Source organism: Chrysemys picta, chromosome 2 (assembly GCF_011386835.1).
Source record: "Chrysemys picta bellii isolate R12L10 chromosome 2, ASM1138683v2, whole genome shotgun sequence".
Lineage (NCBI taxonomy): Eukaryota > Metazoa > Chordata > Testudines > Emydidae > Chrysemys > Chrysemys picta.
The window spans coordinates 231,092,138-231,109,554 of NC_088792.1; the positions used below are offsets into that span (position 1 = coordinate 231,092,138).

The following is a 17,417-nucleotide window of genomic DNA, read 5'->3' on the forward strand; positions in this document are numbered from 1 at the left end:
CCACCTCTCACCCTTTTAATTAAGGGCGGGAATATTTCCAGTCAACGTCTTTGACCTCCAACAGGTCATACAGCACAAATAAGGAAAAGAAGCCTTCACATTTCTGATACTTTAAAATGCAAAAACAAGCATACTTTATTTTAAATACCAGGTGTTTATACATTAGAAGGAGACAATACAGAGCATACAGTCCCATCTTCCTGTTCAGGTCATCTTTTAGCTACAAGCAGCAGCAACTCATTTACAAACCCTCTTCCTTTCATCTATTTACATTACGAACATTAAAATTAAATGCATCCCAATAATGAGCCCTTCAAGTAAACATACAAGCATCTCTTTCAACATTTCTTGATTTTTAGGGCTGTGCCTAAATTTGGCTTTACAATTTTCTTTCCCAGTCTTTATCACAGGTATATAGAATTATAAATTGTCAAATACATTTGTATAAGTTATTTGTTACAGTTACTGGAATTCTAAACGTACTTTTTGTTACATTTGAATCTGAGTTGTTTCCTGTTAGGGACAGTGAAGAATTAACCTCAAAAATCTAAAATATAGTTTACTTTTCTATTGCATTATTTGACACAGTGTAAACACACTTCCTTTACGAAAAAGGAAATCCAAACATTTCATATACATCATTAAAAATTTCAATAAATATAAAAAAAACACATTACAAGGGCAGACTAGCATTCAATGAAAAACAATTAGATTTGTGTGGGAAAGTACTGTATAACTTTTCTCCCTTTCAATCTCTTTCTGCAATCAATTACCAATTTGCAGACCCCATTACAATATCTGCCCTGGCTTGAAAATAGTTTGCAAATACTCAAAGAAAATATGCAAATTCAAGTATTCAACAGAAACCAGAAAAGGTTCCTATAGGATTTTGTCATAATTTTCTATTACTATTAAACCTGGTTATTACACTATTTGTTCATAGTTGTTTAACAACAACAAAATAATGGGTAAAACTACCAGGGGAAAAAACATATTAATCTAACTAATTTCCTATTTCAACAAGAGTTCAGAGCATACTGATTGTTTACACAGTTGGCCTACTGTGTCAAAATTAAAACGGAATGATTCTGACTAATTTACAACCTCTAACATATGGAGGGAAAGTTACTGTTTTACTTTTACTGAACAGGCACTAAAATCAGCACTGGGTTTGACTATCACAGACTTTAAGAGAGAAACAGACATACAATAGAAGCCCATATCATAATGTCAAGTATTTCACCTATAGTATGATAATTCTAAAAGCATGTATCCATGTTCAATGGATCTTCATCAACTTAAGTAACAAAGCTAACTTAAGTCAAAAGTTTCTTCAGAGAAAAAACAAGATTTTTTTAAATTAACATTTCAGCATGTTTAAAATGTATTTATAGCACTTGCCTATCCTCCCAAAGTGATAGCAATTAAATGAAATATACAAGTTTCTGATTTTAGTCAGATCAGTTATGTTTGCCAACAGACAATTACCTCCATCTGTTTTAAAAACGTTTTAAAGGCTCATAAACAAGAAAAACAAACCACTTGAAAATTTAAATTACAAATACTGTTTGTTACCTGGTTCTTACATCTAATTTGCATCTATTGATGATACAGGATAACTCAAAGAGAATTGGGAACCATCCTCTCACCCACACCCTGTCTTCAGGAGCTACATTCATATCATCACTTGTGTATTCCTTGAAAGCCTTGAGAAGCAAATACAGGATTAATGTAGCAGAAGCATAGTATCATTTACAAGTTATAAACTTACTATTTTGGTGGAAGGTAAAAGTACTAAGATAATATTAGAGTAAATGTATTAACTAAAGCACAATTTAAGTACTGTTATGGATATTATATTAGAAAAATTGTATTCAATATTTTACAATCTGGTATTAAGGTTTATAAATGATACCACAAAATATGGCAATAAAATTTACCTTAGCAGCTATACTATGGCCAAGGTAATCTAAATGTTTTTTAAAATTATTCTTAGAAAGGTATGAAAAACAGATTTTGCAAGAAACAACTGCCTACTCAGCCACCATTTGTAACTTTTAATTTAACCTCTCAGTCTCCTATTCTGTCCTACAGAGACATCCTTGAGGATAATAATATTTTTTTAAATTGACACCTATACCTATGCCACTATATCAGGGGTCGGCAACCTTCAGCATGCAGCCCATCAGGGTAATCCACTGGCAGGCCGCGAGACATTTTGTTTATGTTGACCGTCCACAGGCACGGCCCCCTGCAGCTCCCAGTAGCTGCAGTTCACTGTTCCCAGCCAATGGGAGCTGCGGGAAGTGGCGGTGAGCACATCCCTGTGGCCCACTGCTTCCCACAGCTTACTCTGATGGGCCACGTGCCGAAGGTTGCCGACCCCTGCACTATAGGTATGTTAGCAAAGGGTGCTCCTACCATAGGAACAGATACTGAGAAGTTCCAATCCCCAACAGCTCTCATTGAAGGTCCCAAGAAAATTAACCAACACGAAGTGCAACTTGTTCAAAGCCTACATCAAGATATTTATAAACAAATGTGCAGCCCATGCCCTCTCCTGGACTTTAAAGTCCCTCGTAGAATTTAAAGCCAATTTTTTAAAGCTGGTACAACTGCACATTTTTATGTTATGAAAGTATTATTAATTTAAATACTTATGATTTAAAAAGTATGGTTTATACCTGAGGTCTGTCTGATACATATTTTGCACAATGGCGAATGAGGCGGATTGCTTCCATGCTTGTGTCTGGAAAAGCTGCATTGCATGCAAATTCAGACAAACATTTTACTGCATCCTGGAAAGAATCTATGGTGGCTGGGAAGTGTTTTTCAAATACAATTGCTGGAAAAAATACATATATATTAAAATTAACACATGGGTCCTTCAAACATTTTCAAACAAAATGTCAATTGTCCCCTAAAATAATTTTTAAAAGACCAAGATGCGAATCTAGCATAGGAAAAAGGGAAGACAAAAGTGAGAGAAATGGCTGAAGAGATTTGTGTCACTGCTTGGTTCTGTTAAATGTGTAATTATTACAAAAACCAAAAATATTCTGTTAAGAATTCATACAGAGGGCACTGTATTCTTATAATATATTTTAATTTCACACCCATTCACTGATGTAGTCTTCTAAAGCAATGAAAGCCTGCAATTAAATGAGTTAAGGCTTGATATTTAGCACTATCTATATTTAAACACATTTTTACTAAGAGTTGAACAGCATCCCCCAGGACGGGCTACAGCATCAGGAATCACTTGTAGGCCTTTCCCCCACCCCATATTTGTGGTTCAATTGTATTGGCTTTACATATTCACACTTGAGTTGTGAATCACCGAGCTTTGAGAACTTTTTTGAAAGACTGCCTGTTGCGGCTGCACAAGCAATCCCTTTTGGCATTGAAAGCTTGGAGCCAAGACAATAAAAGATCATACAGTCCCAACTGCTTCACTTCCTTCTTTTAAAACAGAACCCTACGCCAGAACTCAGAGAGCAAAGGGAAGGTGTGCAGGTAATGTGATTATGCAACATACTTGAAGAAATATATCTAAAAATTTTAAATTCACAATCAAAAATGAAAAAGTATAACTTGTTTAAAAAATTCATTCTCTCTCAATAGTTGACTTTTCAGTCTAGAATAAATGTTTATAGCTCTATCATAAAACTTATGTGTAGAGTACAAAGACAAATGACAAACATGTTACTTTATTACTTTTTGAAGTATATATTCTTAGTAAACTACAAATTTTTAAAAAAGCAGTAAAAACAGAGAAATATTGTTTTAACATGTATTTAGGAGAGTTCTGCTAGGCAAATAATAAAATTAGAGCAAACTGAAAAGAACAATGAGCTGTTCATTTGCTTCCACATACCCCGTAGTGATATCTGTAAATTATGCCTCAGTACTTACTGACAATGTGCCCTGTAGTTTGAAATGCAAGTTCCACTATACTTTCATCCTGATCTGATGCAGCCAAATGAAACACTGAAAATATATTCTTCCAACCTGAGCGAATGTTGGCAGCTTGAGAGTTTACCATCTGTGCTATGCACCGTACAACCATGTCTCGAATGGTAGGAGACCTAAATTATAAACAAAATGTTAAATAGTAACTGAAGCTACTGTACTGATTAAAAAACAGAACTTTTCTAAGGACCAATTTCATTTTACAGAAGCAATTCAAACAAAATAACTGATTCCAAAAGCTGGTGGTTATGTTCCCAAGTGATTCAGTTAACTGCACAATTACCTGTTTCTCTTCATTATGTGTTCAAACGGCCTTAAGAAGTCCTTCTGGAATCGGAAATTAGCAAGTTCTCCTTTTTCTAAGAATTTCATTGATAACTGCCTTAAGGAATCTACTGCAAAAATAGCTACATCTTCATTCGGATTGCAGCCAACCTAGGAATGTAGAAGTAGAAACGCATGTTGGCATTAAAACTGCATTTTAAGAAATTAGTCTGAATTGTCTTTACATTTGAAGATGGAAACGGAAGAGCAGAAATCACAAATTCAGAACTGAAACTTACGATACAAAGTTAAAAATACGTTATTAATTTAATCAATTCCTACCAGCAGCATGGCTCAGTACTTTACCAAATATGTTTCTCTCTTCCTAACCTATCCAACTTGTATTTTGAAGAACACATCCCAACTTTTAGAGCTCTCTAAAGATAAACGAATGAGCTCATTAGAGCTACTTCACGAGTCAAAATGATAATACAGCGGACCCTTGCTAGAATGCGCATCTATATCAGGCGAATTTGCTTATAGCACGGGACCGTGCATGGATCCCAAATTTAATTACCTTAATTGGAATCCATGGTAACGCAGTCCCCGCGTTAGCGCGGGACCGCGCATGGATCCAAAACCCCATGTTCTAGCGAAGGTCTGATATATTAAAAAACACAGAAGACAAATAAGACATTTAATTTAGAACAACAGATTAACTCAACACTGCAAACAGCCAAAGCTGAGTTAAGAAACACAAAACATTTTTTACAACACTCAATGACAGCATATTACCTCCTACAACAGCCATTTTTAGATCTATACCATGATTAGGGCCCTACCAAAGTCACTGTCCATTTCAGTCAATTTCACAGTCACAGGATTTTAAAAATCATAAACTTCATGATTTCAGCTATTTAAATCTGAAATTTCACGGTGTTGTAATTGTAGGGGTTCTGACCCAAAAAGGACTTGTGGGGGGATCGCAAGGTTATTGGGGGAGTGGGGGGGGGGTGTCGCAAGGATATTGTAAGGGGAGGTTGCAGTACTGCTACCCTTACTTCAGCTGCCCACTCTGAAGGCAGCACCACTGCCAGCAGCAGCACAGGAGAGCGGCAGCTGCTGGCCAGGAGCCCAGCTCTGAAGGCACAGCCACCAGCAGCAGCAGCGCAGAATGAAGGATGGCATGGGTATGGTATTGCCACCCTTACTTCTAGGCTGATGCATGCAGAGCTGGGTCCTCAGTCAGCAGCCACCACTCTCTGGCCACCCAGTTCTGAAGGCAGCAGCGCAGAAGTAAGGCTGGCAATACCATACCATGCCATCCTTACTTCTGCGCTGCTGCTGATGGTGGCTCTGTCTTCAGAGCTGTATGGTATGGTTTTGCCACCCTTCCTTTTGTGCTGCCTTCAGAGCTGGGCGGCCGGAGAGTGGCATCTATTGGCCGGGCACCCAGGTCTGAAGGCAGCGCCCCGCCTGCAGCAGCACAGAAGTAAGGGTGACAATACCATGACCCCCCCTAAAATAAACTTGTGACCCCCCTGCAACTCCCTTTTGGGTCAGGACCTCCAATTTGAGAAAGATGATCTCCCCCATGAAATCTATTAAGTAGAGGGTAAAAGCACACAAAAGACCAGATTTCACATGGGAACACCAGATTTCATGGTCTGTGATGCATTTTTCACAGCCATGAATTTGGTAGGGCCCTAACCATGATTAACAAGTTGGCCAATTTATACCACTGCCTTTGCATTTAGTACAGAATATATCAGCCTTGTGAACAGAGAATAACTAGCCAGGTTCAAATATGGGTTCAACAGAGCAATATAGATGGCTTTAACCCTTCTACCGTAGATTTTGTATTCTTTTTCCTTTTCTTCTTTAGTGCTCTATTTTTATCTATTCTAAAGGATAGTCAGTTAGAACTGAATTTAGGTGTAAAATTTTTCAAAATTTAGTTTTGAAAGGGTTTTAAATAGATAGGAATCATCATTTTCTGATAGTGTGAGCAATTCAAATGGTGTAATGATTAGCAAACATACCTTATTAAAATGATCTCCAATAACTTCCCAGATTCTAGACCACTGTAGTCTTATCCGACCCATGTTATAGTAAGAAATCTCTACTATCTTCTGCAGACTAAACATTCGAGGATGGGTGGCAGACAGCAGTTCATCCATAGATACGGCACAAAGCCAACGGACAAAATCCACTGTTAAACGATCAGAATTCATTTAGTATTCTTTCCAAGCTTTATCAGAAAGCTACTTTGTAGATTAAGATAAAAAGTGATAAAACTTACCAATAGCATTTCCATCCAGTCTTGTAGATCCTGTAAATATTCTGAAAAAATTCACAATTTATAAGACTTTATTTTTTTAAAAAGTGGCTTCTTTTACAAAAAATAATTTATACCACAACTATTTTGCTACTGTGTTTTTGCCCAAAACAGATTTCTAGCTATGACAAAATCTAACTGCCTTAAATACAGCATTTAAGACTCGACAGGTAAATTCTCAAAATCTGGAACACTACCAAAAATGTGAATCATGATTTACTATACTTAGTAAGATTTTAGAACTGCTGTCCCTCAGCGAACTTCAAGAGAAGGTAAAGTACACCAAGAAAAGCAGCATTTTAAATATATAAATCAGAAAGTACTTTTCATTATGCCAGAAAGATTTGGGTCAATATTCAACATTTACAAATGACACCATATGATATAATGTTGACCAAAGTATCTGGTCATAGCAAATATCCACAACTGACAACGGTCTTGTGTATTATGCCTAAATCCTAGGGACTCTTGCAGTCCTTGAAAGGAATACCACTTTGAAATACAGCTATCAATTTTGACAACTATTTAGACACTGGGGGCCTCAGACATCTCCATATAAAACAGCAAGATTTATTAAAGGTTCCTGTCTGATCCAGTTTTGAAAATAAAAACCAACATACTCCTGTAAGATTCCACTTTACTTTTAGGGAACAACTAGAACGGTAGTAAATATCAAAGACAGCATTCTTATAGATGAGTACTAGTCAGGGGGGAAATGGAAGGATTCAGTAATTGGGTAGAGAAGCAAAAGTGTTTAGTGTCAGTAGTTCTCTCTCTCTCTCTCCATAAAGGAGACAAAAATCTATACATTTTAACTTAAGTATTTATTCTTAAATTTATATAGAGAATCAAGATGGACCACACTTTGTACAGCAACAGCAGTTTCTTTTACACCCCTCAGTTTTCCCCCTGCAGTTATTACTAAATATTTGTAAACAGTTTCTGCTTCTCTTTTCCCTACCTTCCTTCTACCTTCTGCTATGATGAGCAACTCCTGCTGTGCAATAACACAAAAACAAAATAAAACAAAAACAAGCACCTTGTGACACTGCAATATGGTGATGCAGATATAGCATTTTTGTAATTACTGAGAAACCAAATAACCTACTTATTTTTTCTATCACTAATTGAATCTACTGTATTCGCGTACTGTGAAAAGTTCATGAGGTATCCAACTGGAAGGAAGTTAAATACTGTACCTGTCTACAGCAACAACAACACTTTGGGAACTAGTTTCTCCAATGGATTCCTGAATACTCGCTATCTGCTTCCAGTCCACATTTCCTCCAACTATGGGGAACAATTAAAAAAGAAAAGGGAGGGGACAGAAGGACAGAGAGGAAAGTATTTTTGTCAGTATCAAAAGAATTGAATATATTTGTATTTACAATGAAAGCAAGTAGACCAATTTTTTCCTCACCTGTTAAATTGGTCATCTCATGGAGTTGGGGTTGCTCCCCCAAACTTGCTTCAAGAAAATTCTCTCTCCAGATTCCACTTCTGTTGGAACCAAAACTCACAGAAAATACTTCCAAAGATGCAAAAAACAGCAAGAGTCCTATGGGATTTTAAAGTTACCTTTTCTGTTTTTTGCATCTTTGGAAGTATTCTCTGGAAGTTTTGGTGCTGAAACTGGATAATTAGTAATAGCGTCTGGTGCCTGGAGAGAGAATTTGAATATTCTACCAGGAGCAAGTGAACAGAGCTATCAGGATTGGTTAAGGGCTACTCCATGTGAATGATGAAAAATTAATCCCTGAAGGCAATGTCCCTAACATCTACCACCATAAAATACAGAGAAAAATAACTACAAATAAATGAAAATACTTATTTTGCGAGCTAGAAACTGTGGCCAAGATTTTTTAAAAATCAGCCCCTAAATTAAGGTTCCTAAATCCACATTTAGGGAAGTTTCTGAAAATCCTGGTGTCATAACTATAAAGGGAAGGGTAACAGCCCTCCTGTGTACAATATTATAAAATCCCTCGTGACTCCAAAATCCTTTTACCTGTAAAGGGTTAAGAAGCTCAGGTAACCTGGCTGACACCTGACCCAAAGGACCAATAAGGGGACAAGATAATTTCAAATCTTGGTGGGGGCGGGGGGGAGGCTTTTGTTTGTGCTCTTTGTTTTGGGGGGAGTTCGCTCTTGGGACTAAGAGGGACCAGACATCAATCCATGCTCTCCAAATCTTTCTGAACAAGTCTCTCATATTTCAAACTTGTAAGTACAGCCAGGCAAGGCGTGTTAGTTTTAGCTCTGTTTTCTCAACTTGTAAATGTACCTTTTGCTAGGGTGTTTACCTCTGTTTGCTGTAACTTTGAACCTAAGGCCAGAGGGGGTTCCTCTGGGCTCTTTAAGTTTGATTACCCTGTAAAGTTATTTTCCATCCTGATTTTACAGAGATGATTTGTACCTTTTTCTTTAATTAAAAGCCTACTTTTTAAAAACCTGATTGATTTTTCCTTGTTCTAAAATCCAAGGGGATTGATCTGGACTCACCAGGAATTGGTGGGGGGAAAAGGAAGGGGGGGGGGGAGAATGATTAGTTCCTCCTTGTTTTAAGATCCAAGGGGTTTTGGATCAGTGCTCACCAGGGAGTTGGTGAACGAGTCTCTCAAGGCTATCCAGGAAAGGGAGTTAGCCTATTTGGAGTGGTGGCAGCAGACCAGATCTAAGCTGGTAGTTAAGCTTAGAAGTTTTCATGCAGGCTCCCACATCTGTACCCTAAAGTTCAGAGTGGGGAAGGAGCCTTGACACCTGGTCAAAACCAATAAAAACCAGAAACATTGAATTAATATTGCCATGGTGTCTTATTAAGGACACTACTCTTAGGCACTGCAACACAAAGAGAGTGTTGAATTATTCTAAAATAATCTATTAGAAAAAGGAGCAGAGTCAGAGTTCCAAGGCCAGAAGGGATCACACCAGATCATATAGTCTGACCTCCTGTATATCACAGACCACCCAGCACCCCCCACACTAAACCCAACAACTAAAACTAGACAAAATATTACAGCCCACAGCAGACTAAACTATTATGGGCAACACGTGGAGAACAGGAGGGACTGAACTGCACCAGTACCCACAGTAGAGTATTCAATGAAAGCCAAATTTTTCCAGTTTTAGAATTTGGCAAATAGAAAATTATTTACCAGATATGTTTTTCTCTTGAGTCTCCCAAAAATTTGTCACTTGGGGGTTTCCCCTTTATGCCAAGAAAGTAGAGGCAATTCAACCGTAATAGCTTACCCATTTGGTTCCTCACTCTTCCAAAACTGAACAAGAAGCTGTAGCAAATTCTTATGTGAATATTAATTTCTTAATTTTCTATTTAAAAAAAAAATGTATATCACCCTCACTAGCTTGCACAAACTAAGTGATTTATTTGTATTAGTGAAATTGATGTAGGTCCAGATTGAGAGAGACCATAATGAAAGAAAGAAAAATATCAGGCAATATTTTCTATTCTTTCCCAAACGGTCTCCCCTCAATCTGTCACAGAGGAAGGATTAAAACAATAAATAGATGAAGTGATGAGGGAAAAACAAAAATAGTGAGAAAATAATATGGAAAATAAGGATTGCAAGTTTCGCTTAGGAAAAAACAGAGTTTATTTTGAGACCACTTAATTTCTTTAAGGTTTATTTTCCTCTGAAAGGATGTGTCTGCTGTGGTAATTGTGACAAGGTGGATATTCAAGACCAGGTGGCTGCTTTACAAAATTCCTTCAGCTGAGGCTCTAGTTGTGCGTATAGTATGTTTTTCAACAGTGGTTTGACAGCAAGTACACAAGCTTCTACAATGCAATACCTGATCCAGTTAGAGATGGAGAATTTAGAAGTTTTGGCTTCTAATAATTTTGGATGAAAAGCTTAAGTGACAATGGGGACTAACCAACCCAGTGATTCAAAAGGGAGTAGAGAAGGCTTTAAAAGAAACAAGTTTACGTCCTATGGTGGAGAAAGTTTCGGATGGTGGCTTGACTTGTTTTGCTGCCTCCAGAAGTCTTAAAATGTGGGGGAGCAATACCAGGGGAAAATCTCTACAATAAATTTGGAACCTTCTATGTTAAGGATGTGAATCTCTAAAGAGCATATACTTCGAGATACACATATTTTAGTGATACAAAAGAACTATAGGACTGGAATTCTAAAAATCTTTGAATCGGGTCACTGGGCATGTCCCTAAACCAACTGAAGTATTTTCTCCAGATTACAGAGTAGCCTTTCAGGGTAGTCAGTTCTCTGGACGTTGCAAGTGTTTCAGCCACTTTGAGAACTTGATTTGGTCAGAACTTTCCGTTTCAACATGGAGGCTGTCAGGTTTGATTAGCTTGGATTTGGGTGTTATAGAAGTCTCTTAGTGAGGAGATACAACCTGTTAAGAAGCTCTGGATGAGGTAGCAGGGACATCTCTGTCAGGTCAGAGAACCCTGTCCTCCTCTGGCACTTCGTTGTTGGATTTCTCCTTTTTAATATGGAACTTGTGGCATAAATTGTTGGTGGAAAAGAGTATGGCATGTAGTTCCATGAACAAGGCACAGCATCAATTCCAAAAGTTATAAGGTCTCTTTTCCAACAGAAGTGCAGTCTCATCTTCGCAATTCAACTTGATGGAAAGAGCTTACCTTCTGGGAGTCTCAATGTGCCCATTATCCAGAACAGAACTTTGTTTGCACAACCCCTTCACTTGATTTATTGCTTACCTGCTGAGCCAGTCACCTTCCCATTGTATATGTCTTTGTGAATACAAATTAAAAGGATAGAGGATGTTTGACCCAGGTGAAGGATATGCAGTGCCTCCCTGTGAAGGGACAAGCTTCCCATTCCTGTTTATTAATGTACAGTATGTTACTGTTGCATTGTCTGACATAATCTGGACATGGATTTAAGGGAGGCTTTCTTGGAAAGGCTACCTGGGTTAATCTGGTAGCACTTCATTCTGGCAGATGGATGTTCCTTTTCAAATCCATGCCACACATTAAATGACCCAAATGTAATGCCTGAACTGATCACTTTACTGTCTAGTAGGATGCGGCTGTGGAGTCCCCATCATACGTAACCTTTGCCCTTTGATTCCACTAATGGAGAGAGGATAGTACAGATTGTGGAAACCTAGTTCTCCATGTCTGCAGATGGAATCACTGCATGTGCCACTATGATCAGAGTGTGATCCCAATACAAGAGACCATGATCTTTGGAGTTCTAGTAAGAAAAGGATTAACGAAAGGTTGGCCCTTTAAATCTAACATAAAATGTAGCTTTTGAACTTCTGTGAAAAAAACTATGGCCTATAATGAACCTGTCTGTATTCACGCAGAACTAGGACAGTGAAAACCTGCCCCTCAGAAGAAAAAGTGATTATGGCTCTACTGTATATTCTTCATAGTAAGGAAATGATCAGGAAGAGCCTGGGCTGTTCTAGACCTCAAGAGGCTGAACAGGTCCATGCAAAAAGAAATTTATTCAGAGCAGAACTCTCCTTACTCAGGAGGCCTTTTCAGACAGAAAACCCAGGAGGTGATCTGTTTACTCCATTTGACCTGGACTGCCATGATAGGAGAAGAGGAACATGAAGAGAAAGCTCAGTGGATGGTCAACTTGACAAACAAAGCACCAGAAATTTGCCACCTCTCTCCCCCACACAAAGGGCAGAGGGGGAAAAAAAAAAAAAAAAGAGAGCGAGAGAGAGCGAGAGAGAGAGAGAGAAGGTTTTGCCTACTGTTGCCCCAAAATAAGCATTATAAATCATGACACTAATGGATAGGGCAGGAACACTTAACTGCCACTCTGTTTGCACAGCAGGAGAAGTGTCACAAGAGCAAAAGGGGTATTTGCCTCTGGTATTTGCAAGAATGAGGTTCAGTTCAAAACGTGATGGGCTGGAGGGAAGAGGTCAGCCTACAGAAAAATTCTTTTAGTTGATTCTTGTCAGAACCACCTGCCTTGGGAATGTTCTCCTTTCATAAAGGAAGCGTTGGGGAAAAAAACACAATTGTTAAACTTCTAGGATTTATTAATAAAAAAACCACACATGTCCATACATGCATACTGTGGTGCAATTTTTAATTTTAGACTTTTTTGTGGGTTACCACAGTTCTCACCTAGAAGGGAGAAACTTTTCTTAAGAGGAGAAACACATTACTCAAACTTGGGAATTCATTCTGCACTCATGCACAGATAAGGAAGATTGAGAGTCTCTACAGTATCTTATTTCTGAGTTCTCCTGCATGGGATTAAGAGGACTCAGAACTCCCAACTTTTCTCCAAGGATATGGCAGAGTATTTTCAAGTTTCTGTTTACTTTTAAACTTCTTTTCCTAAATCTAAATCTTTTATCACTTACTCCACTGGGGAGGCTGATGGAGGTCGTTCCCCGCACCCTCCCTCCCCCAATGCAGCTGGTGCCATGGGCTCCCTCCCACCTCTAAGATTCAATCAGGGATATTTATGGTATAAGTCATGGACAGGTCATGGGCTGTGAGTTTTTATTTCTTGCCCATGACCTGTCCATGACTTTTACTAAAAATACCTGTGATTAAATCGTAGCCTTAGACATAAGTATTTTTCCTTGAAAAAAACAACAACAAAAAACTATGCCTGTATAGATGTGCATACATACTAGAATATTGAACAGGAAGAATACTGCTGGAAAGCAGTAATGTCAGAAGAGACCTTGAGTGACTGTGGGAAGCAAATTAAAATGCAAGTTTGCAGTGTAAGAGAATAAAACCAAAATAAAGGTAAATTGATTTGAACTTGCATGCTTCAAGAGAGGACTATCCTGGGCAGTGAAGCTGTAAACTCTCTTTTACAGGGACTAGAATACTGTGTACCTCAACAATAGCAAAACCTATAGCAGTGTGGGGAGAGTGGATGGAGGCAGATCACAAAGGGAGCCAGGGAAAAGGATTGGCTGAGGAGTAAGGGCTGATATTGGGCTATGGAATAGACTGGGATGACAGCCCTCAGACCCCTGGCTGGGGAGCAATGCCAGGGAGCTAGTAACAGAATCATAACTGCTCCAGGAAAAGTGTTGCAAGACAGAGAAATCTTTAGCCAAGACTAAAGCTTTCACCAGACAGTGTTGAAAGCTGTTCTCATGAAGCAAGAGGGAGTCTGGCATCATATTAAAATCAGATTTAGAAAAATCGAACGTTTCTGTTTAATGGTCTGCCTGGGTGCGTGAGAAAGAAAACTGGGCATTGTAGTATCTACAACCTTCATTTGTTTCCATGGATTTACTGTTTTACTGCATTACTCCCCACTCTCAAACAGATTTCTTGAACTGCAACCTTAATTTTAATTTCGATTTTTTTGATTATTTGTTAAGTTTTTTTTTTGGTTATGGAATGGGTGTGAATTCAAGAAAGTTTTATTTTCAATTATATAAAAATGTTCCAACATGTTGCTTTTAACGGCTTTATTTATCTAACCTTGAAGATGACACATCTTCTAAAAAATTATCAGTTTGTCTAATTAATCAGAAATATAACATCCACTTTTTATCATAATGCAAAAATAAAATACCTCACTGATGGCATGAAGTTTAGCTCTCAAAACTTTACCTTTTCTATAACAAAGTAGCCACTTAAGTAGGTAACAGATTAAGATAAATAATTTAAATCAAGTTTTAAAAACTAATCATTTAAATTATTGTAATTTAAACCAATCCACCTTGCATATTTCTCACAAAAGTCCACAGGGTGCACCAATCAATCTACATTCATAAATCTACACCCCAATTTTATTTGTATGCAAGTTTGGCAAAACAGACATATATTTGGTACAGCGAATTAGCAATATTGCTCAATCTAGTAACACAATACCTTTAGTATGAAGTACTTTTGTGATCAACTACATTTTAATTTCCTCTAAGAAATTACTATAATATTAATAGATATTGCATTGAAGCCATTTTATTCCATTTTCCACCTTGTATCCCCCACAAAGAGACAATAAATCAATAAAAAGTATTCTTAAAAATATTTGAGTAAATATCTCAATCACAGTCCTGCATTTGTATTAGCAACAGCAGAAATGTTTTTAATAAATAAGAATTAAAATGACTTTTTTCCATAATTATGCCTCACTTCAATAAAAAAGCCACTGGCAACCACAAGCTGAGAACTTTATTCAAATATTATACGTCCATACGAAGCTGGATAACTAAAATACTTGGAGCATTCATATCACTCACCTAATCCCAGGCCCACAAATTCATCAGGTGCCTGATCCTTTGTTCCAGTAAAAGAACCTTCCCTGCCTCTCACTGTCCCAGAGATGTAACGTGGTTTTACTCCAGTTCCTATTAATTGTGCCAGCTCAAGTTGACTAATACATTTCAGAATCTAAATTAACACAAAACACAGAAACCACTTAAAAGTGAGAAGTGGATTTTAAAAATATTTAATATCCCTGTTCTCTTTTATAAAATTCTTTATGAATGGGCAGATTTCAGGGTTTTCAAAAATAAAATTCTCATTTACACACATACATACTACACACCCAGACTATATGTGTACACAGAATATGAATGTGTACATATAAACACCCACTCTATATACATACATACATAGCACATACATACTCAAAACCCACTGTACTCCTGAGGGAATTGTGCGCTGGGACATGGACTTGGCGGTGAGGTTACACCCAACCCTGACACAGCGCAAGGACTTGACCTTTCCCAGAAAGGGCCTGGGGCCCTGGCACACCAGGTGTGGGCAGGCAGGCTCAGCCCAGCAGGATCAAAGTGTGGAGGAGCTTTGTGTGGGGGGGATCCAGATGTGAGGAGAGAGGGTTCTTTTTGAGGCCGTCTGGGTGCAGGTGGGTCCAGGGGAGAATCTGGATATTCAGGGGCTGGTTGGTGGGGAAGGGAGAGGGGGAGTTCTGGTTGCAGGGGCAAAGGGACTCTGCAGAGGGTTAAGGTGGTTGGGGCTCAGTCGGGGGGTCTGGGTGTTGGGGGATGGGGCTTGGCAGGGGGGTCTGGGTGTTGGGGGCTAGGCAGGAGGTCCTGGTGCTGATGGAGTGGGGCTTTATGGGGTGGGGCTCCAGGTGAGGGGGGCTTCTAGGGATGGTCCCCATGCATAGGGGGTGGGGTTCATTGGGAGGGGGGATCCAGTGTGGTTGGCTCAGCATGGGGTGGTCTGGGTCCAGGGGGGTTCCGGGTGCAGTCTGGGAGCAGAGGGGGATCCAGGTGTGTGTGTGTGTGTGTGTGTGTGTGTGTGTGCGCGCTCGCTCAGCGGGGTGTGGTCTGGGTGCAAGGATGGGGGTCCGGACGCAGGCGGGTATGGCTCAGCCAGGGTTCTGGGGCGGGGGGGGGGGGGGAGAGGCTCAGTGGAGTTGTGTGTCTGGGTGTGGGAGCATCCAGATGCATGGGGGTTGGGTGGACAAGGGAGCAGCTTTCCACTGCGGTTAAGGAGCGATGGGGCAGTGTGCGGAGCCAAGGGAGATTTATGGGGGTGGGTCTGATCCAGTCCTTGCCACTCCATGCAGGGGAAGTGTGCTCCTCACCCACCCCCAGCCCAGCCAGGACTACCAGCTGCTGGGTGCAGGGAGGTGGCATTTGGCGTGTGTGCATGTGTCTCTGGGTGCAGGGGGTTGCGGATGAGGCCTGGTACAGTGGAGGTTCAGGGGCAAGAGAGTGAGGCTTGGTGGGGGGTCTGGGTATGGATGCACTGAGGTTGAGCAGATGGGAGTGGGTGTGACCAAGCCCCTCCCCCACCGCAGTGATTTACCTCTTCACTGGCTGCTCCATGCAACCTAAACAATGCACCTGCACTGCTGGGGAGGGGCATGTGGCTGCTCTTGCAGCTCCCATTTGCATCCCCATCAGAAAGTCATTTTTCTGCAGGGAAGCAAAGAAATCTGTGGAGAACATGAATTCTGCATGTGTGCAGTGGCACAAAATTCCCCCAGGAGTAACACTGTATACAAAATCAATGTACTTTCATGTACATACTTTCTTATAGTTAAGAATGAACTACTCTTGTACCTCATGCCAGGAATTTCCTAAATAGTTTCCATCTGTATGAGCCACTGTGATGAGTGTTTTTATTGTGTCAATGTTCTTCTGTTTCATTTCAGTTATGCCAGAACTCACTGTAAGCAAGGTAAATCTTGCTAGTGCTTGGACATAAGCATCTCTTTCAAGCTACAGAGGGAAACAAAAATGAGTTGTTTCTGTTAGTTTACATAACTTGTTAATGTCTAAATATCTTTTGGTTCCTTTATGGATTATGGAGGCATTTGGACATTAATTTTTATTTTGAAATCATATCTCTTATAATAATCCTATGTCCACATAGGAATGAACCAAATATATTAATACATTTGAAAAGCGAGTTAGGAATATAGCACCAGATGTTAGTTCTCTATGCCCACTCTTTGAATAATTGAATGCACCACCCATCTATGCAGTAATACGACCTGTTTGGTTTATACGGCCCATATCCCTAGCTTACCCTACATTGACATAGATTTCAACCTCAAATAGCTGGTTGCAAGACCTCAATGGCAACTACACTGAAAAGTAGGGAGACATTACAGTCATGAAATTAAATATTGATTGTTGCTAAACTCATCTACAAAATCTCTTAGCTTACTGAAACTTAAAGACAGTGGAGTTTTCAATGAGGACCTATATGTTACTGAAAAAAAATAAGGTAGGTTTCATACAGTTGAATTTCAAAGCATTATATTAACTTAGAGAAAGAGAGAGGGATGCTTTAATGAGCTATGGGATAAGGCTCTCCTTGTAAAACTGTAAACCTGGGAAGGTAAGGTGTCACATGTAGCAGTCTAAAGCATGTAGTTTTAAGTAATTTCTTCTGAAACCA

The 17,417-nt window shown here is 39.3% G+C and overlaps 1 protein-coding gene across 3 annotated transcripts in view; it reads right to left on the minus strand.

Moving 5' to 3' along the window:
* ARFGEF1 (ADP ribosylation factor guanine nucleotide exchange factor 1) overlaps positions 1–17,417 on the minus strand; it is a 170,890-nt gene that overhangs the window by 22,181 nt on the left and 131,292 nt on the right. For 2 of the 3 annotated variants that reach the window (XM_005311372.5, XM_065585718.1), the window contains 9 exons: positions 16,574–16,732; positions 14,777–14,927; positions 7,774–7,864; positions 6,539–6,579; positions 6,279–6,448; positions 4,256–4,407; positions 3,916–4,088; positions 2,685–2,845; positions 1,576–1,706 (listed from right to left, as the gene is read on the minus strand). In XM_005311372.5, coding sequence (XP_005311429.1) covers positions 1,576–1,706; positions 2,685–2,845; positions 3,916–4,088; positions 4,256–4,407; positions 6,279–6,448; positions 6,539–6,579; positions 7,774–7,864; positions 14,777–14,927; positions 16,574–16,732 — 1,229 coding nt within the window. The remainder of the gene's footprint in view (positions 1–1,575; positions 1,707–2,684; positions 2,846–3,915; positions 4,089–4,255; positions 4,408–6,278; positions 6,449–6,538; positions 6,580–7,773; positions 7,865–14,776; positions 14,928–16,573; positions 16,733–17,417) is intronic. The other variant, XR_010598896.1, reaches the window with a different exon arrangement.